Source organism: Aythya marila, assembly GCF_965140915.1.
Source record: "Aythya marila genome assembly, chromosome: 6".
In the NCBI taxonomy this organism is placed as follows: domain Eukaryota; kingdom Metazoa; phylum Chordata; class Aves; order Anseriformes; family Anatidae; genus Aythya; species Aythya marila.
Window position 1 is genome coordinate 3,776,669 of NC_139047.1, and position 26,371 is coordinate 3,803,039.

The 26,371-nt window shown below is 43.0% G+C and overlaps 2 protein-coding genes across 4 annotated transcripts in view; one reads left to right on the top strand and one right to left on the bottom strand.

Annotated features, from left to right (window-relative positions):
• The first annotated feature begins 828 nt into the window (after positions 1-828).
• On the top strand, positions 829-22,486 carry STAT1 (signal transducer and activator of transcription 1). 2 transcript variants are annotated; one of them, XM_082762832.1, is made up of 24 exons: positions 829-941; positions 1,389-1,517; positions 2,145-2,289; positions 3,499-3,597; positions 5,314-5,409; positions 5,590-5,668; positions 6,569-6,660; positions 7,261-7,412; positions 7,695-7,853; positions 9,122-9,214; positions 9,700-9,759; positions 10,542-10,571; positions 10,654-10,747; positions 11,610-11,651; positions 12,146-12,229; positions 12,399-12,497; positions 12,999-13,134; positions 14,950-15,005; positions 15,419-15,513; positions 17,296-17,435; positions 18,565-18,750; positions 19,321-19,396; positions 19,837-19,939; positions 20,524-22,486. In XM_082762832.1, the coding sequence occupies exons 1-24, from the start codon at positions 865-867 to the stop codon at positions 20,545-20,547; spliced, it is 2,346 nt and encodes a 781-aa protein (XP_082618958.1). In that variant the 5' UTR covers positions 829-864; the 3' UTR covers positions 20,548-22,486. The 2 variants fall into 2 exon arrangements, with proteins under 2 accessions (XP_082618958.1, XP_082618959.1); XM_082762833.1 differs by having other exon boundaries at positions 19,837-19,912.
• GLS (glutaminase) overlaps positions 21,413-26,371 on the bottom strand; it is a 53,567-nt gene continuing 48,608 nt past the window's right edge. For both annotated transcript variants that reach the window (XM_082762836.1, XM_082762834.1), the window contains one exon: positions 21,413-26,285. In XM_082762836.1, coding sequence (XP_082618962.1) covers positions 26,129-26,285 — 157 coding nt within the window. In that variant the 3' untranslated portion in view covers positions 21,413-26,128. The remainder of the gene's footprint in view (positions 26,286-26,371) is intronic.

The following is a 26,371-nucleotide window of genomic DNA, read 5'->3' on the forward strand; positions in this document are numbered from 1 at the left end:
TAATTTATATGACCAGTATGAATAAAGAGAGATTTTGGCTTAAAGTCGCATCCCTGGAATTCTTCAAGATACAAGAGGGACTCTTCTTGCGCTAACACAGCCTTAAGAAACAGCAACTTGGTCTTGCATTTTCTTCACGCCTGTTTGTTCCAACCCATTTTCACCATCAGAATAGAAACAAAATGACAAATGGCTCCTGCCCACCCCAAGCTCAAGAGGAACATGATGAAGGAAACAAGCCCGGGAATGTTTCTCTCTCCTTTGCCCCCGCTCCCCATGAAATCCAACTTAAATAGTTGGATGTTCTTGGCTTGAACATCGAGTTTTTTGTGTTGCTGGACGGGACTGTGAAACAGGGCTTGGCGCTAGTTTTTATTATCCTTTTAAAAACGCGGTTAGCACAGGGCGGGTTAACAATTAACGGGACGGCGCCTCAGCTGCGGGCTGCGCCGCAGAAGCAGGTCACTTCATGTGAAACCAGCAGCTGTGGCAGCAGCGCGACTTTTGTCCTTCAGCCGCTGTGAGGTGAGGGCTCTGCCTCGGTAAAAGGAGGCATTAGAGGAGGGGGCTCCCCCCTGACGGCCCCCTGAGGCGCGGCCGTGCCCCAAGATGGCCGCCCGGGGGCGCGCGGGCGGGGGCGGGGGCGCGCGCGGCGCTTTCGGTTTCGCCTGCCGGGCGCCGGCCACCTTTCCGCGAAGTCACGTGGGGGCGGCGCCGGGCCGCGCCTGCGCGCTGCGCCTCCGCTCCTTCCCAGCCGCGCGGAAGGAGGGGGGGGGAGGAGGCGGGGCCTCCGAGCGCCGCCGCGCGCGCCCATTGGCCGGCGCGGCGGGGGCCGGGCTCCCATTGGCCCCGCCGCGAGCCCCCATGGCCGCGGCCCGGCGGCTATTTGTGGGCGCGGGCGGCGGGCGCGAGCCGAGCCGCGGGGCTGCCTCGTCCGACGGGTAAGTGCGCGCCGCCAACGGTCGCCCCTAACGGTCGCCAACGGCCACTAACGGCCCTCGCGCCTCCCTCCCCTCCCTCCCCTCAGCAGGCGGCCCCAGGCTCCTGCCTGCCGGGCAAAGTCCTGCCTCTCCCCTCGCTGCCTGCCCCGAGCGCTGCCGGAGGGGCGCAGGGGGACGAAGCGCCGGTTGTCTAAGGAAAGGTGACTCCACTTGGAGCTGTTTTTCGTTAAATAATGCACTGAGAGCCTCAATTCGCGATTTTTTCTCAATTTTTTTAATTAAAACAAAGCCAATGTACAATATTATCATGCAGTCGCCCAACAGAACACGCTTCTCTTGGCTGGAAATGCTCCTCCTCCCTGCACCTTCGTTTTTAATGAAAAGCTGAGCTCCCACTCAGCTATTAATCACTCACACTGATTATTATTTTTTTTCTCCCTTCCCCAGAATGACTCAGTGGTACCAGCTCCAGCAACTTGACTCCAAGTTCTTGGAGCAAGTTCACCAGCTGTACGATGACAGCTTCCCCATGGAGATCAGGCAGTACCTGGCACAGTGGCTGGAGAACCAGGACTGGTAAGCACCGAAAACGACCTCCGGGTTACGTGACAAGAAGGGGTCTTGTATTTTGCTGCTGCCTCTAACTCTGCATGTGCTGGGGAAGTGAGCTGCCAGGGAAACCCTTGCTGGTAGAACACTTCAGTAGCTGTGCGGCTGAGGGACACAAAGAGGGGCAGGAACCCAGCCTATTTAGAGTAACGTGTACCATCTCATAATCCCCTTTGGTCCCTAACAGAAGTAGTTGTTTTAAGACAGATCAGGTTTTTTTGGCATCTCATGCTCTCACTAGTCAGTGCTTTGTATTTTTTCCAAAGCTTATGCAGAGTGTGTTTCTAGAACTGTAGAACAATGTGCATGTGTCTCAGGGTCACCTTCAGCTTCCTGACATGCATGGAACAGGTAAATGAGGCCACACAGAGTGTGGCGACAGTAGCCCCAGGGAAAGGGAATGCTTCTCTGTCAAGGAAAGTGAAATAGAAGGTGAGAGAATAACAGTGGCTTATGTTTGAAGGTAATTCTTACTGCTTGCATGTATCCCAACTGGAGCTGGGGGTTAATAGTGAAGTACTCCTGCACCCGTTTCTTGAACACCACTTGGAAGTACTGAAGTACTTAACACAAGCATGCCTTGAATCATTCCAGGGAACATGCAGCCAACAACGTCTCTTTTGCTACGGTGCTGTTCCATGACCTGCTGTCACAGCTCGACGATCAGTTCAGTCGATTTTTGATAGAAAACAACTTTCTGCTGCAGCACAACATAAGGAAAAGCAAGCGTAACCTTCAGGTATGCCTGGGACGCGTGCCTGTGTATTTGCGTGAGTGGCTTCAGTACTGCGATTGGATGTCTCTAAGCAGACTAGCCTGCCAGGAGGGAGTTTTCACAAAGTGTTTGAGTTCTGAATACTTAAATTCAGGGTTCTCAAACATTCCTACTCTTGGTTTTAAATTGGCTACGGTTAGAAAGTTAGTTTCAGTAAGAGTACGGTTGCAGTTCGAGAGTTGTTGAAACAGAAAGTGGAGTTAGTAAGGTGTTGGCTACATCTATTTGGAGCACCTACATGGATGCCGTTCACTTACCCCATGCTTTCCCCAGTTAGTTTCTTTCATGTCCTAACAAGACAAAAGAAGATGCAGAAGAAACACAGTGGAAGAAATGCTTGCCATAGAGCTACAGAATCACAACAAATAGCAGGGGGCCTGTCATTAGGCAACAATTCTATGCGTGTATCGTATTGGCAAAGAAATGGACCGAGTGATTGGTAGCGGGGGCACTGCAGAACATATTCTTTGACTTAATTAGTTTCCTTAGCCAGTCAGCCCGTCCTCCCTGCAGGGCTCTGTGCCAGAGGATCTTCCACAGTTGCCTCCTCCACATCTGATTTCCCACGCACTTAGCTTATCCTCACTGCAGGTCGGTGCCCGGGGGAGTGTTTTCTGAAGACAGGACCAGCCTCTCGGTCAAGAGGGCTGGCACAACTCAGCAGCTCCTAAGGCAGTACTCAGCCTAGAACATGTTTCAGCCTGGTACCTGCGTCAAGCAGAAAGCCTGAATTTGCATCCAGCCCCATCTGTGTTCCTGAGAGGCAGCAAACCTCTCCCCTTTACATCCTCAAGCAAGAGCTGCCCCCACCAAGCTAGAACAGCCCCTCAAAGCCAGCAGCTCCATCTCTAAGGAATGGAAGGGTGGCTCCCAAGAGAAGAGAAGCTGTCTCTAGGACTACGATGTATTTTCTGCCTTCTTCCAGTAATGGCACAAAACAATGGAGAAGGGCTGGAGACAAGTCCCACGGTCTCTTTGTAAGCTAACAGAGAAATAACAGGCAGAGAAAACTCTTCTCTTAGATGGTTGCAGCAGTTGCACTCCATGTAGTCTTGGAGAAAACAATGACCAGTGCCTCAAGGCTTCAATTCACAACTTTTTTGCCAATTGGTTTAAAGAAAAGACGAGAGATTCCATTTCTGAACTTTAACAATAGCCTGTCTCTAATGGCAGGATAACTTCCAAGAAGACCCAATACACATGGCAATGATCATCTACAACTGTTTGAAAGAAGAAAGGAAAATACTGAACAGTGCCCAGTTATCTAATCAGGTAAGTTAGTCTTGGGATGTCTGTCTGCTGCAGTCCTATCTGCCCTTTCCTATTATTTGGGACAGAGAGAGGAAAAAGACAAAGAGCAAACAGGCTGTTTCTGCTTTGCCTCACAACGTGATTTTTAAAGATGGAAGAGTAAACACTAGCACGTACTGGGTAGTTTGAGCTGTATGAAGTATTCAGAGGAGAAAGAGCCAGAAAGTAATTTTGATTCCTTGGGTAATGTAAAAGGTAAATTATTTTTAATTCCTCTCTAGTACGACCTGATGTGCTTATCTTTTTTTTTTAAATCAAGCACTAATTCTATTTAATCAACAGTGCTTCCCTTATTTCTTCAAGATTCTAGCTTTTTTCTTCTGTATTTTACTCCCAATTTACTCTGTACTGACCAGCTGAGCTTTGGTGGTTTTCCGTGAAAGCGATGCTGCATTCTCCCTGCCCAGTTACCTTCAAGTATTGTTTTTTTTTTTTTTTTTTTTTTTGTTTTTGTTTTTAAAAATCTCATTTCCTCCTTCTGAACCATAGGTAAATCCATACACTTCTCCCTTCCTTATCAGTTCTAACAATGCATGTCACGTTTTCCTTTCCAAGAACTGTATTACAATAAAATCCTGCAGTTGGGAAAGTTGCGCAGACTGTGTAGCTAGATGTAATCCACTTATGTAGTAATGAAGTGATGACTAACCAAAAACATGTAAGTTCCAATACTGAAATACTTCCCGTTACAACAAGCTTTTGAGAAGGCTGGGACACTGGCTTTCAACAATGAGCCTAATGCAACTGTGTCCAAAATAGCTTCTCTAAAAAGCCACTGTGGCAAAGCCACTCCCAAATACCTTGTAGCTGTAGTACAGCTGTCAGTTTCTGTTCTGGCTCATGACACAAAAGCGTGAACTGCCTTTCCAGCATGCCAGCTGGTCCAAATTAGAAAAAGAAACAAATCTTCCTGTACTTACCATTGGCACTATGTAAAACACCATGACCTACCTCTGCTTTCCAATAAGTTTAGTAAAGGTTCTCATTTTCCAAAACAAGCATAATTGTAAGCATCATAAAAAAAAAAAAAAGACATCCCCTGTATTAGGGTATGCTCAGATTGCCCTGGTGACCTGATCAAGGCTCTGATGGGGAACCTTTACCAGTTTATAGACAAATTCTCTAGCTGACCTCAGCAATGCCATAAGCTTCCAGCTTTCAAAGGAGCTATACTGAGATCTAAAATGTATTTTACTGTCCTGTAGGAAAAATAAATCACATAAGAGGTTATCCCATTGGCCTGTACACCAAGCTACCTTGCTCTCCCTCTTAGCCTTTTTCTCCCCGTTGCCTGAATGGATGAATCTAACATTTAAAATAGATGTGATCCAGCCTTCAGCACGGTTGTTTTCTTGGAATATATTTAGAAAAATGCATTAAAATAAGCAAAATAGGAGGATGGATTTGTGCAAAGAAAACAGTGTTTATAGCTTTTTATTGGTATAATGAAAAATGCAGCATCACCACAGAAAAAAATTTTCTTAATCCTCCCTGGTCCTTGCAAAATCACTTGAACTCTTCTATAAAACCTTGCTATGACTTATGAGAATAAGTAATGCTTTGTGAGGCTATTTGTTAACAAAAGCCACTAACTAGCATTAACAACAAAAAAAAAAAACCTCTACTCTTGGTTCACTCGGATTTGATTTCTGGTTTTGTTCTACTTGCCGCCCTCAGATGGAAGTGGGGAGTGTACAGAACACCGTGATTGGGATGCTGGACAAACAGAAGGAACTTGACGCGAAAGTTAAGGCTGTAAAAAACAGTGTTATAGTAAGTATAGTACGATTACAGCTGTATTTAAAGCAGTTTTTAATCGATTCACACGCATTGAAAAGCTTCCAGTGCATAAAAGACTTTTTAAAGTGACAAGTAAAAATAAGGTGATTGGCTTTAAGCTCTGTCATGTGAAAATATTGAGTAATTGTGGCCACCTTCATTTACACTTCATAGGATGTGGAACAAGACATCAAGACATTAGAGGACGTGCAAGATGAATATGACTTTAAATGTAAAACCTTGCAGAACAGAGGTGAGTAATTTATCAAGGACGTGCCTTATTGCATGCAGCTCGTAAGAGTAAACTCTCCTGTCATATGTCAGGAAGCCAAGCTACATGATATGCAGCCAAACTTACTGTTCATGTCCCTCCCTCATCAGTGCTGCCTTATGCTGAAACCTAAATTCCCCAAAATGGATTCTCGTGATGTGTTCTTAGAAGAGAACCTTTTTGCTAACGCGGCATTCCTTTGTCCTTGACTTCTGTTTGCCCCTAGAAATAGCAGACACTATAGACTGTGACCACACAGGGTTCGTTATATAGATCTTTTGGACTTAGTTTCAAAATAAACTAACAGAAGACCCTTCAGTTTCCAACACAAATTTACAGTTGATTAGCCCTTAGAAGAGGGCTGACTACTACCTTGAGCCATAGTCTTGGTCTTTGTAGTTGGTGCACTTCCACAAATGGATGGGAGCCTCTAACTTAAGGTCAGTGGGGCCACTGTATGGGAGCTATCAGCATGGGCTTCTCTCAGAAGGCTATAAATATCCTCCCTTGAAGTACGAGTTAACTTTAGTTGCCAGGTCAGGTAACGTGAGTGATTCATGTCAGCATGAGAAAAAAAATCAGCATCTACAGAACATAAAGAACTCCACTTAAAATAATGACATCAAAAACAAACTCATATCAGGTACTTTGCCTTGCATTGATGCTTTAAGTGGAGAGTCCTTTCAAAAGAGAGGAAAGGAGAAAAAAATGTAGATGGCCCAATTTTTCCTCCCTTAAACTTTACAGATATACTGCAGTTGACATTAGCCATGTGGGTCTCTTCCTCGGTGGTTTCCCTCACCCCCTGCTTACTTCTCTGTTCTCACAAGGCCTGCTGCTGTTTTTTAGCCTCAGCTTCACAGTTTGGACTTATTTTTACAGAGCATGAGCCCAATGGTGTGTCACAGGAGGAATATAAGAAAGAACAGATGAATCTCAAGAAGATGTTCTTATTACTTGACATCAAGAGAAAGGTAGTGCATTAGTTTTCTTTTCAGAAGGCAACAACAGTTGATTTTGAATGCATGTTCGTTTTCATTAGGTTGACTTATCAAATCATAGCAATTTTTTTCTGCTCTCACTTCGAGCTGAATTTTGTTCACTCAATCCTTCCTGGAAATCTAGAACATCACTAAGCAGTTATATTTCTCTTCTAGCAACCTTTCTTTATCAAACTGTTAGGTAAAGCTACAAGAACGAGAGGAATTAACGCAGTATCAATAATCACATTATTGAGGAAAAAACAACTAAGATATTTACAGCTATGTTTTAGTTAAGTGTGCTGCTCACTCTTATTGCAGTGCTGAAGTCTCCAGCAAACACTGGGTGGTCCCAAATGTACACTTGGGACACTGGCTCTTTGGAATACTGAATATGCATCGTTTCTCCACTTAATCTAGCAAATATTGCAGATAAAAAGAAGTAGATGTTATGGGAAACATCTTCCACTGGTAGAAAGTATTACTCTGAGGTCCTTGCAAAGTTTTACAGGACACAGCACTAGCTAAAACAGCACTTAGATTTTTTTGTATTAAAGATTTTTAATAAATAGGGTAATTTAACATTCCCTATAGGAAGTGGTGAACAAGATCATACAGCTGTTGAACACCACAGAGCACACACAGAGTGCTCTCATTAATGAGGAGCTGGTGGAGTGGAAACACAGGCAACAGACTGCATGTATTGGTGGCCCACCCAATGCCTGCCTTGACCAGCTACAGAACTGGTAAGTCTCCAGACAAGGACTGTGTTGGCCAAACGCTTGAAGCGTGTTATGAAGGAGCACCAGATCTGTCAAATACGCTGATTATTTATGTTACATGCTTTCATTCTGTCACAGCGTAACTACATGTCACTGATATTTTTGTTTTTTACACTTCACCACATTTCCAATGCAAAAGTGTTCTTTGTGTACTGTGTGCTCCTTAGAGACAGTTACCTCGCTGGTGTCTCAGCATTATTACAACACAAAAAATATGCTAAAAGTAATGAAACCCTCTAATTGTAGGTTCACCATTGTTGCTGAAAGCCTGCAGCAAGTTCGTCAGCAGCTCAAAAAGCTTGAGGAACTGGAGCAGAAGCTTACTTATGACCCTGATCCCATCACAAAAAACAAACAAGTTCTGCAGGACCGAACACACAGTCTTTTCAAACAGCTTATCCAGAGGTAACGGACAAGAATGGTCTTTTTGCAACTGTGAATGAATGGATGGAATCTTCCCTTCTGTTTGCTCAGGATTTCAGGCGCACTAACTTTGCCTTTTCTGAGTTTTTCCTATGTTTGTTACAAACATTAAGTAACCATTTTTTTTGAGATTTATCCTGCTTCACCTTTCCACAGGCCTAAACCTGTGGAAAGGGTTTGTGACCTGTCATCCTGTAAGTCAGCAGGAGCTTGCTACAACATGCATTAATTACAAGCTCCTTGTCCGTCAATCTATGTCTTGATTTCAGCTGCAGCCCTACAAGCCACCTTGTGAATCCAGCCCCACCAAGCTGTGCCCAAGATAAATACACACTAGATTCTCCACCCTTTTGTGTCTGGACGCATCTTGTCTGTCTCCAACATAGGGAGGCCAGCCCTACCCTCTAGCATCTGTGATGCAAATTACTGTAGTTGGTAGATGCTACGTGTACGATCCAAGTCCCATTCTGTAGCATACAGTACATGACAACTCATGCTGCAGAAGACTTGAAACTAGCAGATAAGAGCAGGGCCTGAGATCCAGCACGTAACCCCCTGTGCAGGGGCTGAGACTTGGGTTTCCAAAGTGCCATTCAATGCCTCGACCACTAGCTTTCAATTGGAGGACACGGGTATCGCAACAAGAAAGAGCTGCATTAGTGCAGCTGCTGTAAGTTCTCATGTGCAAGTACAGTGGAGGGAAGCATCCCTGCCTAGGACTTGCTAATAGAAACTCTTCAGGGTTTGTGTCTACAAAAGGCACCTACAGACACAGTTTGGGGTCCATCTGTGCAGGAATTTGCTTTGTGGTGTCAGGTAGCCCTCACTGAATCCCCAGATAGTTTATCTAGCTCTTGGGTGTGTGTTACAACACCAAGCATAAGAATTTAGCAAGCTGAAAATAGCAAGTGAAGCAACACTCCTCATGTGGATTATGTGAGTTGCATCAGTGTTTACACACGGTTTGATTTCAGGGAAGTCTGAGATAGCACTCCATCCTACCTAAGGGCTGTGTTTCCTAAATGCACGAATGGCTCACAAAGTCACTTTACGCTTTAAACATTCCTAGGCCTGCTGAAATGAGCAAAAAGAAAGCCACACAGAACTCGGTATCCATTGAAACAGAATGAATTAGTGGGCAGAACTACTAGGAAATCATCATTCTTTTGAAATTTGTTTTGTGTGTAGCTTCATATACCTTAAAGAAAACACTGATAAATCAAATTGCCTTTAATCTATTCTTTCCATAGCTCCTTCGTGGTAGAGAGACAGCCTTGCATGCCAACCCACCCTCAGAGGCCGTTAGTCCTTAAGACAGGCGTACAGTTCACTGTGAAGCTCAGGTATGTTTTTCCCTTCCCCTTCTTTTGCAGGGAGTCTTTCATTTCGTTGGCTTCCTACAGCTGGGGGGATGGCACACATTACACAGTAGCCAAAGTGCTGAGGTCAAGGGGATGAGCAAAGTGCCAAGTGGCAGGGGGATGTCTTCTGTCTAAGCTTAACTTGTGTTTTACCCTTTACCAGGTGTGGTGACAATCGAGTGTCTGAGAAATACAAGCAGATAGTAGATCAGATACATGCAGGCTATTTTTTCCATGCAAAGTAACCCATTTGCCAATCTATTTTTACCTCTAAAGCAGGAACTGGGATCAGTTCTACAGACTGCTAATTTATACCGTCACTGCACATGTTACCTTGTACAGAGCGAGCTTGGGGCCCGTACATGTTCCTGAGCTGTGCTGCTCAAATACACCTGTGATAAGCAGCACTACATCAGAGTCTTTTGTAGTTGCAGTCATTTTTTTTATTTTTTTTAATCTCTTTGCAGATTGCTGGTGAAATTGCAGGAACTGAACTACAACCTGAAAGTGAAAGTTTTGTTTGATAAGTATGTTGTATTTTTCTCGTTCTTCTCTATGAGAAAGCAAAGCAGGCCTCATGTTCAGAAATCCAGAAGGCAGCCAGATTAAGTAAGTGTTGGAGTAGGCCAGGAGTAGGCTGGTTCTCCATCACAATAGGCACATTCTTCCCCTACACCCTTAGTCTAGGTCTTTCTACCCAGTTTTGGGAGATGTCACAAAGGACAGAAGGCCTCAAGTTCTTACTGCCAGCCATGTTCATGTGTGCTGAGGAGAGCTCGCTACTGCTAGATCAGCCTGGGCACAGAACAGCACTTGGTCAGCATGTGCACTGCTGAACCACTTTTCTCTGCTGCGGATGTTTCACTTGTGCTAGCACAGAAAGCAGAGCTGAAAGCATAGAATTGAACTCTGTCTCCAGGCACATACAGCTTCCCTGCTTTTCAGTTGTCTTTAGAAGTGTACCAGATAATGCAATTCAGTAAAATTGTGAGTGGTGGGAGAACTGATTTAATCAGTGCACTGATTTCTTCAACAAGTGATATGGTTTGAAAGCAGATTTATAGGAAGTGTATCGAATTTCAGAGGAAGAGTTAAAACCTAGGCACCCATGAAAAAAAAAGTGAACCTCGGTAAAAAGATAGCTTGTGTAAGGCAATGTTTGTTTTGACTGCTTGAACCAATCGACTCTCTTGCACAACAGATTTCACAGAAGCATATTAGTTCTCAGTCGGCTATTAAAAAACAGATTTGCTGTGTCTGTGGCAGAATCTTTAGATGATTTTATCTTTTTTTTTTTTTTTTTTGACAGAGATGTAAGCGAGAAGAACTCAGTCAAAGGGTATGTAGCATCGCAGTTTGATATACTAACGTTGGGTTCTTTCAATGGATTTCAGACCTCTAATTCTTTTTTCTTTGTGAAGGTTCAGGAAATTTAATATTCTGGGAACAAACACAAAAGTAATGAACATGGAAGAATCTACTAACGGAAGTCTAGCAGCAGAGTTCAGGCATTTGGTAGGGGATTTTTTCTTTCATTGACACATCCATTTAATTGTGTGGGCAGAGGGTGCGGTAGGAAGTAGGCAATTTGCTTTTATTATTGAAGAAGTCAGCATTTACTTTCATAAAAAAAAAAAAAGGAACTGTGAACAAACATCTCTTCAAAATCTTTGGCCTGGTTCAGCTGAAGTGCTTATTGCTGACTGCCTTTCTGGCCCTATTTCAATGACAAGTATTTGCTGCCATACAGCTTATCCTGTAATGAGCATGTTGGAGGAGTAAGAGAAAGAAGCCTAGAACTCTTTTGGGCTTTTCAGGGGAGGGTCCATAGACAGAGAAGCATAGAGTAATTTAAAGATATTTGGCATTGGAAGAGGAAAATTGTCTAAGAGGGAGCAGCTACAAGAAATTCAGTGCCTTCAAGAGACAATAAGACACCTGATTTGCAGATTACGAAGTAAATCAGATTGGTTTCATCATAACAGGAAAGGAAAAAATGCAAGTCTTGAACCTGATAACACAGAAGTCTCCCTTCGCTGTCCAGAATGTACACTACTAGTGTTCAGAGTTTTGTTCAATTCAGAGGTGTACTTTTGATAAACCAGTATTTTATCTGATCCTTGCTGATTTCATACTGCTTCTGTTGCTATAAGGCCTCTTATATAAAGACACAGTACCTGCTTTCACGGCTGAATGCTTTATAAAAGAGTAGTATACATTATAATGCTTTCACAACTTCGAAACAAACAGTATCAGACACCGGTGCAGCAAGTTGACATGCAGTTGAGCAGCTAGAGCACAGAAGCAATTTGCATCCACTACTGCTTTCAGCTGTGAAAGAGGTAAATGAGTGACAGCTTTGTTTGTTTGTTTGCAGCAACTGAAAGAACAGAAAAACGCAGGATGCAGAACAAATGAGGTATGCAACACTAGCCTTGTTCATAAAGCTTTTGCACAACACCAAGACGACATTCAAACATTTTAAGACAATGCTCCACTCAGCCCCATGAAGAAACACACAGAGACAGACTACCAGTAGAGTTCAGCTTTTCTAAGAAGTTATCTATGTAGGAGATGTCTGCAAATGACAACTACTGCCGGAATGATTCCTCTCAACTCTTTCTCGTTGGCATCTAGCTTTAACAGGCCTTTCCAGCAATTAGAAATCTTTGTGGCTTTTGGTAGCAGCTGCAAAGGAGAGATGCTTAGAAAGTACCCATTATAATATGCAGTTTTAGGAAGTTAGCGTTATCACTTAACTGTGGGCTGTAAACCATCTCTGAAGTCCAGAGCAAGGAGCGTCCCAAAACAAGCAACTTCAGAGAAAAGGGTTTTCACATAATAAATCCCTTCCCCTCCCCTCCAGCAATTTTCAGTCCCTGAAACGTTTTTTTATTTTTTCCTTCTTCAAAGGGTCCTCTCATCGTGACAGAAGAACTTCACTCCCTGAGTTTTGAGACACAGCTGTGCCAGCCTGGCTTAGTAATAGACCTTGAGGTATGTCTTAAATGAAAGAGATGGAATTAGCTTCCTCTGTCACTTATGGTGACAACTAAAACAGTACAAGCAGGGAATTAAGGTGGAAACAGGTTTGAGGGTACTATAAAGAAGGACTTCAGCAGGGATGCAGGATAGTCTGACGTGTTTCCTCCTGTTCCCCTTTCAGACCACGTCCCTTCCCATTGTTGTGATCTCAAACGTGAGCCAGCTTCCAAGCGGATGGGCTTCTATCTTATGGTTCAACATGCTGTCTACTGACCCCAAGGTATTTGCAAAACAAAAACCCTTTCTACCTCTGTGGAAACAGTTCCTGAAATTGTATTAATGTAGATTTTAAGCATCAGTTGCATGCAAGTGGCTGCTACATTTTTGCCCTGCAGATGACTGCTAACAGCTTTTGGGCATAGAGAGGGAGGCAGAATGACTTACTGACCCTACCCTACCCAGTGTTTGGAACCCACAAAGGGAATTTATTTATTGTATTCAGTATACACAGTGAGAAGCCAAATAATCATGCAAAAATGCAAACCCTGGGATCTGGCAATCTGACCCACTGGGAGAAGACCTACCCAAAGCAGAGTCCCAGAAACTGCTCTTCCCAGTAAAAAGTCCCCATCAGAATAGCAGTCCGGTTTTGAGGGTTGTCTCAAGCTGACATCCATTCTCACATCTGCATTTGTTTAGGCACTGCACCTTCATGAATTCAAGTGGCATTCCAAAGTTAATGTTTACTAACTGTACGTTGTATTTTTCCCTTCCATTCTAGAACTTGTCCTTCTTTCTGAATCCACCTTACGCAAAGTGGTCGAAACTTTCTGAAGTTCTGAGCTGGCAGTTTTCCTCTGTGACAAAGAGAGGCCTTAATGCAGATCAGTTGAGCATGCTGGGAGAGAAGCTACTTGGTATGGTCTGCTTCTACCACTTTAAGCCTTTTAGTTCCATTGAACAAGCAGATGGCCAGTTTGAATTGAAGCAAGTTCATGTTTTCTGCAATCTGTTTTAAGTTTTCACTTCCTCTCAAGCCTTTTCCCCTTATACAGTATCACACTGTAGCAATACAATGCTTTCTAGCTTTCCCCTTCATAGAGTTTGCAAAGGAAGGTCAGGTCATGAAAAAAATCTGCACTTCTATCCTAGGAGTTCATGCAATAGGGCATTGCTAGCTGGAGCTACTTCTGCCTGTTGAAGAAGTTCTAAATGTTTACTACATACATACATACATAGAATTTTACTACATACGTAGTAAACATGTGTTGATATACCTGTCCCCAGCTACAGGGAACATTCATGCTGCATACACAGAGTTGCCACACCAAAGCACAGGCACTATGAAACTATTGAGAGATGCCAAATGAAATGTCTCCCAGGCCAGAATCCTTAGTAAAAGCATCGTCGGCCATGGGTTTTGTTCTCCAAACTCCTGGTCCATTTGCCTGATAGGCAGGGTACCCGTCACAGCTACTGACTTTGCATAGTGGACTCAGGATAAAAATACCATTGATTCAGTATACTCCCCTATTCCTTAGGTTTTAGAAAGCATTTATATTTCAAGGGATTTGGCTTTAGGAAGTCTAGGTATCAAGTACAACATTCCAGACTCTTTAATTCCCTTTCCCTAATTTCCCAAACATAAGATCTGACAACAAAAACAACCTCCTTAATTTAAATAGGTTACCTTTAAAAATAAGTGTCCTTACAGACTTTTAGTTAGGCTGATTAATCATAATGAAGACAAAGCAACCCCTGACATTCCTATGGTCAACTTGTATTTCAGAACTTAGATCTTTGTCACAGTAAGGATGCTATTTAAGTCTCATCTCTGCAGCTAAAACTACTTCACCACTGAAAAAAAATATCCCCGAAGTTGAACACGATGTAGTCAGGATCCTTTAATGCAAGGGGATGTAGAATCTAACAGGGTGCCAGGATACAACTCACCTACTGCTTTTGTGATGTGAACATTGATGTCTTGGTCTCTAATATTAGCAGTATCAGAAACAAGCTTCCTTAGCCCAATTTGTTTTTAAAGAAAAAGAGAGGGAAAAGATGATTTCTGTCTTTATTGAAATTCATAGCTTGGCCTGTATTGGAAAGAATTGTGCCCTGAAGACTGTCAGGGTCCACAAAGCTGCTGTAGTCATGGCATAGGATTTTCTTGGATGTTTTGATGCAATTATGAAACACTGACATTAAAACAAGGAGAGGGAGTAATTACAACAGGAATGAGAAGAGCCCGTGGTTGAGGTGGACCCAGGAGCAGGACTTCCTAGGTTAAAAGCTGACAAGTCACCAGAGCTGAGAACAGAAAAGTTCTTAATCTCAAGGGGGAAAAAAAAAAAAGTTGCAAGGTCTGTTCAACTCTTACAGAAAAGCTTACAGTTTGCTGTAGAAGAGATTTTTTTTCAAAATGCTTCCAGGAAGAGAACTAACTGGTGCATACTAGGTGTAGTACAGTGTAGAAAACCAGAATGAGTTAGTTCCCATTAGGCAAGGTTTGCCTTGCACTCTGGGGGCCACATTGGGTCAGTCTCATGCAGTGAACTTCTTCAGAGGGGGCCTCTGCAAGCTCTCTGCTGTAGCTTTCCATTTCTTTCCTTTCTTAGCTCACCACTTCAGAGCTGCAAGTTACCACTCAGAACTTGCTGCTCTAAGTCACTTCCTTTCTGCCTTTTTAAGTACCTTATGGAACATGACTGATGTCCATTTATTCTGTTCAGGGCCAACGAGTGGAGGATCTCATGATGGTCTTATTCCTTGGACAAGATTCTGCAAGGTATGAACTCGGTTTAAAAACTGAGAGGATTTTATTTATTTATTCCTGCCCAGGCCAGAACCAGATCCTGTCCTGTGTTCTTAAACCAGCATAGTTAGTTGCCCAAGAGTTAACTAGGTACATCTGTGGGTACTGTGGGTTCAGGCAGCCTTTTCTCTCTCACTGCCTCTTGCCTTAAGATTCAGCACATGACTCATTGCCAGTAGTTTCTGTTGTTCTTTAATAGGGGCACAGAAAGGAGGGGAAAATCATAAAGAGACGAATATGGGGTTATGGAGAAGAAAAGGGGAGAAACATGCAAGAGCAGGAAGATGATAGCACTGATACTGAGAGCTTGCTTCCTCTCCATTTAACAAAACTCATGCTTCATTTTCCCCATTCTCCTCCCCCCCCACCCTACCTCTGAATTTCAGGAAAATATAAATGACAAAAATTTCCCTTTTTGGCTGTGGATTGAGGGAATTCTGGAGCTTATTAAGAAACATCTCCTGTGTCTCTGGAATGATGGGTAAGACCTGAATGAAGTTAACAAAAGTGTGGTCATTGCCTCAAAGCTTTCACTCGGGTTAAAAATTGCATCATCAGGTTGTGAGATTGTTTGTACTGACACTTGGGATCAAATCAAGTGCAACTCACAAACAAAGTCCTGAGGCAACCGATTTCTAGCAGTGAGGAAGTCTTGACTGCCTCAGTCACAGAAAGAGAAGGGCTCTGAATATTCAGGTTTCTTTTTTTCTTCTTTTTTTTGCCTCTTTAAGTAGAGTCTCTTCCACCATAAGCAGTTGCTTCCCACACCACAGAACAGAGCCTCTTTTTTATTTATCAGGGAAGACTGAAGTACAACAAAGTATAATACATAAAGTGATCGTCCATCTTAAAAATAAAAAAAAGCACCCACAAACAGTACTTGTGAGTGTCCTGTAGGTGGCAGCAGCCAGACTATCTGCAATACCAGTGCAGAAAGGAGGCTTTACCAACGGAGTAATAAGACCATGCAAAATTGAAAATGAGTTCCATTTATCCTCTAATACTATTTTAGCAAACCTTGAGTTCTGGTATTGCTGATTTCAGAAGTAACTTCTGCCAGAAACAGGCCCGACCACAGTGACCACTGTGCACTCTAGTTGGTTATTTAAGCTAGGCTCTGACATTATGAAATGCTGTTAACAGCTCATGTGCTGTGGAGTATCCCACAAGTCTGCAGCCTTGCTCTTATTGCATTCAACAGACTTCAAATTATTACCTCCTAGTTCCAGAGGAGTTCAGTCTAAACCTTGTTGTACTGCCGAAAACAAAATGAGCGGATGACAAGACCACAACAGACTCCCCTTGCATGCACATTGCTAAGCATTACAGCTACAAGAACACTTGCCTTTCTTCATACGTGAGGGATAGGAAGGCAGAAGACTTGTTACACACAGCACACTTCTTACCCACAGAACGTATCTGTTACATACAGCACGCTATTTAGAAGACAGAATAAGACACCTGAAGTTTCTAAACAAAATCATGCTTATTTAGTAGACTATGCAAGGAGTATTTTCCCTAGCAATACACAGAAGCACAGCTATTCTTCAAAATTTTGTTGTTACTAACAAAGTACTTTGAGGAATTAACAGTGCAAAGAAATTCTGACTTTTTAAAAAAAAAAAACAAAAAAAAACATGCAACTGGGGCTTGATCAGAGTTCTGACCTATTGCTGGCTTGTACAACTCCCTCCCAGTATCTGTCCAGGCCAGCTTGTTTTGCATTTTTTCAAATTACTTCCACGCAAAAAATGTGACGAGCATAATGTATTTTTGTGATAGAAGTCACACAAGCTTAACAAGTGATCTAGAAGACACGCACAAGGAATAAAATGAATCACTCAAATGTCTGGATGCAATCTGGTAGCTAGCAAGCTTTGTTTCGTCAGCCAAAGAGGAAAAATAACTGATCCGTAATACAGTTTTAAAGTTAAAATTGCTATCTAGGATTTGACCATATTGCGTACACATCACTTGACTTCTACCTCCACAGCCTACTTTTGATAGAAAATATACATATGTGTATATATTGTGAGCTCAGAAAAATGGTTGGAGAAGCCACCAGGCAAAAGGATGAGTGATGAGAAGAGCAGAGGTGATTCATGGCTTCCGCAGGGCAGCTCCAGCCCTGCTCGCCTCCCAGCTGTTCACAGGACAAAGCTTTCTATGAGGCTTTCATAAATACTTCAGTTCTTTAAAGTGACAAAAGCTTTTTAGTTTTCCTAGCTGGACCAGCACAGCCTTTTTCTTTTTGACATTGCAGCTGCATCATGGGATTCATCAGTAAAGAGAAAGAGCGCGCTCTGTTGAAGGACCAGAGTCCAGGAACATTCTTACTAAGGTTCAGTGAGAGCAGCAGAGAGGGAGCAATCACGTTTACGTGGGTAGAAGGATCTCAAAACGGTAAGTTGGTAACAGAGAACGCCTTGATCTTCAAAACACATGCTTACATCAGAACACCTCGTCTTTATGCTTGTCTCTTTCACGCAGAGAACCAATGCAGTTCACCACCCAGACAGCTACAGGCCACAAACCACAGCAGATCCCTGCCTTACTGGGTACAGTTCATAAGCCATGCAATTGATTAAGCAGAACTATTAAAACTTCCCCAGTACTGCTTCTGACCTAGAAGTTTGCTGAGGACAAACCACCTGGGCTGTGTACAGACACAGGCAAACCTGTGCCTCTCCCTCTCTCTAGCCCTGTATCACCTTCCCCACCAGCTGTTTCTCTCCTGGGAATTGTTCACCACAGCCTCATTCAGTCCCCTGGACTATTGTTCTCTGCCCTACTTCATCTTGTACGCAACTTCTTTTCTTGAACATCTTTCTTTAACTCCTTGTCTGTCCGGTTTGTTCCTTCCTTCTCTTGTTCTTCCCAGAGGAGCCCTGTATTTGCTTATCTCATTTTCCTTGCAGTTCTCCTTCCTCCTGCTTCCAGGAATGGTCAGACAAACAGCTTGACACCACCACGAGCCAGGCCATTTATCTCACCATCTTTCAGGATCTTTCAGGGAAGCCTAAAGGCTCTAAAGCTGCAAGAAGATATAACCTCCCTTATCACACTGCTTAAACCAACCCCACCTGCCAGGATTCTGCAGCTGACATTTAACTTGGATAAGCCCAAGACCTGTAGCAGCTGGGGAAGCAAGTGCTGAGTGCACTCGCATCACCTCTGTTTTCTTTCTCCTTGTTGCCTTCATACCTGAGGCATCCAAAAACTGAATTTTTGTTTTTGAAAATATAAAACAGGGTGATAGCATTTGGGGCTTTCAGGAAGGCTTTTATGCGTCTCTATTTTTCCTAAGAGCCCCTAGTGGTGTATTAGGGTCAAAGTTTCTAATAGGCAATAGAGCTTGAATGGCATCAGCTGGCAGAAGGCGGGTAAGGCAGCACAGCTTCAACAAGCACCCCTCAAAACTGGCGTGCTCACTTTGGAAGTAAGCCTTTTGCTCACTTGACCTGCAGCTTTGGGCAGTTTTAGAACAAGCTTTGAAGCCACCTTTAAGAGTCATTTCTTCTCTCACCTCTAGAGCCCCAGTTCCATTCGGTAGAACCGTACACCAAGAAGGAGCTCTCTGCTGTTACCTTCCCCGATATCATTCGCAACTACAAAGTGATGGCAGCTGAGAACATTCCTGAAAACCCACTGCGATTTCTGTACCCAGATATTCCCAAAGACAACGCCTTTGGCAAATACTACTCCAGGCCTAAGGAGGGTGAGTGCTATAAATGGTTCGTGTAGCGTAAGCGTGTCTGTTCGTGAGGTGGGTGGGAGCTGGGTAACTCCTGTGGCATAGAAGGGAAGGGCAGCAGTTGGATCGAACATCTTGGCAGCCTAACCCGTGTTTGAGTGCTGCTCAGACGAAGAAGCACCTGAGCTTCAGTAGGTTAAGGCACCTGTTTTTAAAGAGGAACAACACAAGTTCTGATCAGCTCAAAAAGATGTCTCTATCCTTCTCATTCAGTTTTGTTTGCCTGTGGCGTATTTAGAGATGTAGGTTCCCACTAACAGCTGGAACCACAACAGTCATATTTGACTCTTGCACTACACTGAGACTGGCAGTGTGGATCAGTACGTGAAGCTGCAGGGGAGGTTTCATTTCCCAGTGTCAATAGGGAAAAGCAAAATCTGACTAAAAGTGAAATGAACTAACCATAGTGCTATAAAATACACAAGACCTGTGTATTATTAGGGTCACAAGCTTTATTTGAAACAAAGATGGCAATGGGAGGTAAACCTGATAAAAAAACAAGCTTTTTTTTTTTTTTTTTTTTTCTCATTAAAGCCCCAGAGCCTATGGATTTGGACGGTCCCAAGGGAAACGGCTACATCAAGACCGAGTTAATCTCTGTTTCTGAAGTGTAAGTTTGGATTGCTAGGAACTGAGCATAATTTTCCAGCTGTAGTTCACCTGTCTTCATATTTACGGTGCCCCTAACAAACCTTTCCTCTCTGAGGATGTGATCATGCCACATTCATGAACTGCTGTCACTGAAACAATTGACATTTTTACATTCAAAAAAAAAGCTGTAGGCAGTCACGCTAGCTAATAATTCCAGGAAAAGCAAGTTCTTAAACGCTTGTTGGGCTCATTCGACTAGAATGTAGATCACCACGTATTCCTGTTGTTCACTGAAAGCCACGCTTGCTTTGCAAAGCATGGTACATTTCGGCTAGCTCTTCTTCTCAAGAGAGCCCATGAGTGGAACTTCTGGACTCTGAGCCAGCCACAGTAGCCCAGCTGTGCCTGACTTCTTCAGTGCAGGCTGATCATTTATCCCTGTTGTTTTCTTCCTTTTAGCCACCCCTCCAGGCTCCAGTCTCCAGAAAATCTGCTGCCCATGTCTCCTGAAGAGTTCGATGAGGTGTCTCGGATGGTGGGTCCGGCGGAGATTGACACTGTGGTACACATCATAAACCAGCCTTTTGGGGGAAGATTTAGCTAAACTTGCATTCCTCCCCTCACTCCTCTCCTCCCCATTCAAAAATACATCAGCCAGCTGCCACAAGCTGCCACTTCCAAACGCTTCTCTTCAAATACGTGAAGGGAAACTGGGAACTGAGACTTAAACTTGGTTGCTCTAAGTTGATGCTTCCACTTTTCGGTGGGGATAGGTGTGAAGGAACAGCAAAGCAAAGCTTCCAAAACACTTCCCCTTCCCCTTACAGGTGGGAGGAAGGAATAATAATGTCGTCATCCATGTGGTGATGGGGGTAGGGAGGGAAGCTGGAGTAGGTACTGCTGTACCTGTAAGGTAGTGCCTGTTAACAGACCTGTATTAGCTTTTTGTTACGCTAAAGGGAAAAAAATAAAGCTAAATTAAGGGATGACTTTCCCACCCACACCCACCCCACAGCAGTTTGAGCACCAGAGTCACACCTTAGGGTATTTGGGGAAGACCTCACTGTGCTCCACAGACAGTAAAGGCTTTAGAGCACGGGGGCTTTACTGAGCTTGTGTAATTGACATGTCCTTTCCTTGTTGCAGATGTGTTCAGCATATTCAACTTAAAGGTTGAGCTTTTGACTGCATCATTAACCAGCTGATTAGCTTATGCATCCTGCTCTACAGTCAATGACTTGGTGACAAGCTTCACTCCAATTCTTTGGGAAGGCCCTGGGTAATTCAAAGCATACGTTTCTCAACCTGAAGGTCCACAGTAGCAATTTTTAACTAGTGGGAAAACAAACAGCAGTCTGCGTAGGCTCCGTATACGCACAATTTTGGTTTCATTAAAGTTTTAAGTTTTAATACGCACAATTTTTAAGTTTCATTAAAGAGCATCCCAGTGACAGCATACTGTGCCAGGGCAAAGGAAGAGAGAAGGATAAGAATGAGGGGTCCTCACAAGAGTGAGGGGGAGAAACGCGCATTTAAGTGAATTTGGTAAACAGAACATTTAAAGGAGTTGGCTGTACATGAAAGCATTTCAGAGGAAAGCTAGTTCTTTTGCAGAGACTCTCTGTTCAGAACGCTTGCACCTTCTGCTTCTGAAGAACTTTGACAGCTTTGAATCTTTTTCTGCACCACAGAAAGGGGAGAAGAGAAATGTGCTGCAGGTATGCATGCCACACTGAATCTGTATGATACTGAAGTTTGACCTAGGTTTCTTTTATAGAAGCACGGCTTACTGCTCTGCAGGAAAATGTAAGCCAAAAAACGTTATCCACGTTTCATTTTTGCTCGTTTCTTACGGCAGAATCTTATTGGGTAGGATGTTTTGCACAATCTTTCACATAAAGAGCACTTAGGAAAACACCTTGAAGCTCTATTGGCACATGCTGAGCTTGCAGCTCAACGTATACAATCAAGCCTAAAGCTCGCAGATTGCAGTCAGCAGCTGGCAGCACTATCAGACAAAACAAGAACCTAGAGTAAAAAAAAAATGGGTTTGTTTTTACTCACTGTGCTTAATTAACCACAGTGAGGATCCGGTCACTGGTGGCTTTTACAGTAAAACATGCCAGGTGGAATGGAACTTAATTTTCTCCTGTACTATGAAACTGGGCACTTAATTGCTGAAGAGCTGAAAGACTCAACAAGCTTTGCTAAGTGATTTTGCAATTAGGGAGAGGGCACAGGAAAGTGAAAAACTATACTGACTAATAGCAGCAGGATATGCTATCTTTAGTACCTAAGGCATAAAATCGTGCTTCTGTCAGAGGAGGAACAGATTTGTTTTTCGGCATGTTTGAAGGCAATTAACAACTCAATTAAGATGCAAGGTTGTCTTAAGCAGTGGACTCTTGCAGATATTAGTCCAGACTGCTAATTAGCATCCAGCCACTGAGAAGGGCTCCAGGACACGGGTGCTGGATCGCCTGTATTCAGGTAGAGGTGCTAGTGCAGCTTCTGGCCCTCCTGCTATCCCTGCCCCGTGCCTGGGAGGTCAGCAGTGACCAACGTGGCTCAGGAACTGCAGAGCTGCTTTGCAACCATCCAGCTATGCTGAATTGATCGGCTGCTTCTCATGAAATAACTAACTAGTTCAGTTCAGTGTATTCTGCCCAGGAAGGCCAACCCACCCCTGCAAAAGCTCAAGGGAAAGAAAATTGGAAAGGACAGCAAGCCAAGTATGTACTTAAATGGAAAGTATTGTTAAACTGTCTTACTTTTGGTACCCCAGGTTACTGAGGCTAACAGAATATCACGACTGGTGACCTAATTAATGCTTTAGTCTTAGCATGAATAGCTGAACGTGAGCCTTCATTGTAATATAGGATCAGGTATTTTTTTCTCCGAGCTATACCTTGTACCAATGTTCTATATGCAGCAGTCTATTTGCATTATTTTTAAACTTCAGTTTTTAGCAACCAGGATGAAATTTTCTTGTGAGACTTAAAACAGCCTTATTCGTAACTTCGTCTTTACATGGCCAGTAGTCCCAAAGCATTTTTTCTTCCAATGGAGCATTATTTTGCCATTTTAAATAAATGAAAGTGTCCTTCTTCGTGGGTTTTGGCTATTTCTATTCTAATAATGTTGTGCCTGCCAGTACTGTATGTTTCAAAATAATTGACCTACCACTGAACTTTGTGATCTATCAAGCTGGCCCACTAGTGCATCGTTTTTCTCTGTGGCTATCAGGTGACACAATCCCTTCTCTCATGACTCAGGCTTTTACACATCACTTTACACAGCCAGAAAAAAAAAAAAATAGAAAAGAAAATGGTGAGGTGAAGGATTGGGGAGTAGGCAAGGGAAGGCTAGAGCTCTGAGGGCATATGGCCGATCCACTTAAGAATTTCAGCATCAACAAAAAGCAAAGGAAGTGGGAGCTCCAGAAGTGTAGATTAAAACAAACAAACAAACAACTAGAACAGCTAATTAATTCTTATTTCTTATAAGCTTTGCATAACAGAAATGACCAGAGCAGGTTTTCTTGGACGGCCTCCCCCCTGACCGAAGGCTTGTATTTTGATGGCAGTCACACAGAAAACCAATAAAAAAACAACCACCACCACCTTGGTATTTCCATTTATTATGCTGTAAAAAGCAACACTATCTGGATCTTATTTCTTAAAATAAATAGCTTTCATTTTCAGAACCAGTACAGCTCAAGTTTAGATTCACTCATGGGAAACTGCTAGAAGTACATTCATCACTGTCTGTTCCCCACAATACAGAATCTAGAAGTCAAGATCAGCCTAGTCAGTTACAATGACCAGAAGTACACTGCCAAGAAGTATAGTCACTGATAGTCCAGCTCTGAAGCAAAAAAATCCGGTACAATACGTTTTGTTCACAAAGATAGGCTAATTAATGCTAAGACTATCACAATATTTCTGAGTACAAAGCATTAAGTTAGCTTAACTATTTAGTTTGTGATACAGAAGAAACATATATGACGAAACCAGAAGTGTGGGGAATCTTCTTTGGAGCATAAGGAAGTCAGTAGTTGATAAGATAACCGAAAGCTACTTACGTTGAAAGCTACATGTCAGCATCATGAATGATAAACAGCCAAATCAATGTACTGCATATAGTTAGCAATAACGCCATGTCTAAATAGCTGCACTGCTTAATCGGACATTACGAAATAACGCATCTTCTCACACCGAGAAAATACTAAAGCTAGCCAGCAAAAATGCACTGAAGCTAAGACTGGCTAAAAGCACTCCGTATGATTCGGGAAAGCATTAAGCTCTGGGACAGCCACGATCTTTATGTTAACTCAGTCAAAATGCTGCTTCCAAAGGTTTTGTACGTTTGTGTGTTATACAATATACCTGCCTTTTAAAGATGCCTGCTTGAGCAATGCAAATTTCAGTTAAAAAACTAAATCAGGTATTTTTCTGAGAAGCTGAAGGATAGGTTTTTATAGGAAAACAGAAATAATATTAGCATTGAGATACAGAATACTGTAGTCCATCTGAAAATCTCTACTCCTCTATACTAGAGTTAATAGATCTGTTGCCAGAGAAAGCATTTGGGGATTTAGTGTGGGGTGCAGCAGAGGAGAGGCCTCGTGGTATTCAGTGACCAATGGGGCTCGTTAAAGAGCCAAAGGCCATTTGATTTCATTATCGACTAAAACTAAGGTGGCTGTGACACAGGATGTGAAGAGAAGAGGTTAAGAGATGTTAAAAGCCTTCAGAAAAATAGCTGATATTCAGAGAGGAGAAAAAAAAAGATGCAGCTTAAGACCTGTAAGATTCATGAGAAAAAGTGTTTGATAACCACGTCAGCCAGCTTGGAAAGGTGATTTCAGGGCTTCAGACTTTCAGATTCAGCCAAGATTTCATCATCACGAAGACAGTCGCTGCTTGTGATGAGTATCAAGCACTTTTCCCTTTGGATTTTCCCTTCCTGTAGGAGGCAGTATGGCATAGCGAGTAGAGGACTGTGCAGGAACTCAACAGGATTTGCTCTCAGCTATACTGACCTGCTGGGCCATTCTGGTTACTTCTCTCTATGCCTTAGTTTCCCCACTTGCAAAAGGAAGATGATGTGGTTCTGGTCATCTTTATAAAGTGCTTGGCCCAATCTAGAAAGAATTCAGGCATCAGTTTCAAGAGAATTTTGGTGCCTAAACACAAAGTTTGAACTTCAAGACCTACTAATGACTTGTATGTTTTGTGCTGGCATCAAATTAGCTATATAAGCTATTCTTAAGCACAGATCTCTGTGTTAAACAATTCTGGCTTAAAACCTACAGCCAACAACTGCAGGGTCTCAAAGTCAAACTCTTTACATCGCTGATCACTTGGGAGGCTTCATGCCACAGCGTTGGTAAAAACAGCTGCACGTGGGATAGGGAACGGCCCCAACACCATAGCTCTGCAAACAAAACATCCGCATCTACGCTTCCCATGACAGCACCTGCCAAGCTGACCTCAGCAGTAAGACAACAAACGCCACAGCTCACCACCAAAGGAACCGTCCGGCTGTGCTCCTGTTGCTGAGCTCCTGGTTCTACACCCCCATAATCCTACTGCCTAACATCCTGCTCCTTGGCTGATGGGAGTGCGAGAACATTCCCAAAATTTGGCTTATCTCCTGCTCTGCTCACACTTTGATTGGCTCTCTGCTCCTTAAAGCTGTTTAACTCCATCCGTGTTCCTCATCGTAAGCTTAAATTTAGTCAGATTTCCTGTAGTATTTGGTTTAGTATTTTGCCTTTCACATGCCTCATCCCCCTCACTGGGTCCTGGTGCAACTGCCAAGAGCAAAGCGTGAGCCCAAAAGGGGGATGTGCAGCTTGTCAAGGCTCGCTGTAGTGCAAATATACCTGCAAGGAGCACGACTGCATGGAGTGGAAGCACCCGCTTTCCCCTGCTACAGGGGAAGTACTTTAGCAGCTGAACAGGGAGAGAGGAGGGAGGCTAGAAAAAAAAAAAATGCTTTCAGGAAAAAAAAAAAAAACACTAAAAAAAATCTAAACATTGGTAGATGTTACAAGTCACGTTCTCCTACACCATTTGGTCAAACAAACCTTAAAACAAATTCCCTGACAAGACTATCTCTGAGAACAAGCCTAAGACCATAGACAACCATCACCTATATACTCTTTTGATATTTATATTATGTAAACAAGCTTGTGTGGAAATTTGTTTTCTTTTTTCTTTTTCTTTTTTTTTTTTTTTTTTTTTTTTTAAAGTAAGTGCAGATCTTTACTTAACACACCCAGCCTAAATCTACATCAGCATCCTCAACTTTTGCAAACCCTCACTGACGCTCATACCTGACAGTACTCTGGCTCATCTCAGCCATACTGGAAACAGAGGGCTAGAGAAACAAAAATATAGCAAAAAAAAAAGTCCTGACCACAGACTCGAGTTCACATAGAACACAAAAATAAATTAAGTAGTGCACAGTAAAGCCACAGCTAAATATCTTTATACATCAATTATATGCAGCATGAGGTAATATTGCTCACATTATGGAGGGAGATTTAGTTGGTTTTGTTGGTTTTGAGAGATTGGATTTGTCCTGTGCGTATAGAAACTCCTGTAACATAACACTGAAGTAACAGAGACTTCTGTAAAATATATACCACTATCAGATAGAAACACACACGCTCTTCAATTACTTATGTACACCACAATTAAATAGGTAAGTGATTTGATTCTTAGGGTCTAGCTGAGAGTGATTATAGTAAACCATCCAGGTTTTTATGAACCGTTCGGTTCTCCTTTCCATTGTTGGAATCCTCTGACGGCGTGTATTGGACCTGATATTCCTGAAGGATTTTAAATACATCGTGGTGTCCAAAGTGTAAAGCTTCATCCATAGGAGTGTTGTTCCATCTAGGGGAGGGGACACAGATCTCAGGTCAGCATGCAGTTGTGGAGCCAGAGAGCACCCAAATTCGCACGGGCTGTAAAGCCACTCA

What these genes read in the sequence shown, in the direction of transcription:
- STAT1 (XM_082762832.1), top strand. Translation starts at nt 865, where the DNA reads ATGGCCGCGGCCCGGCGGCTATTTGTGGGCGCGGGCGGCGGGCGCGAG. An exon ending in TTCAAACAGCTTATCCAGAG is followed by an intron (nt 7,854 to 9,121) that starts GTAACGGACAAG and finishes TTCTTTCCATAG; the next exon opens with CTCCTTCGTGGTAGAGAGAC. An exon ending in CTTGGACAAGATTCTGCAAG is followed by an intron (nt 15,006 to 15,418) that starts GTATGAACTCGG and finishes TCTGAATTTCAG; the next exon opens with GAAAATATAAATGACAAAAA.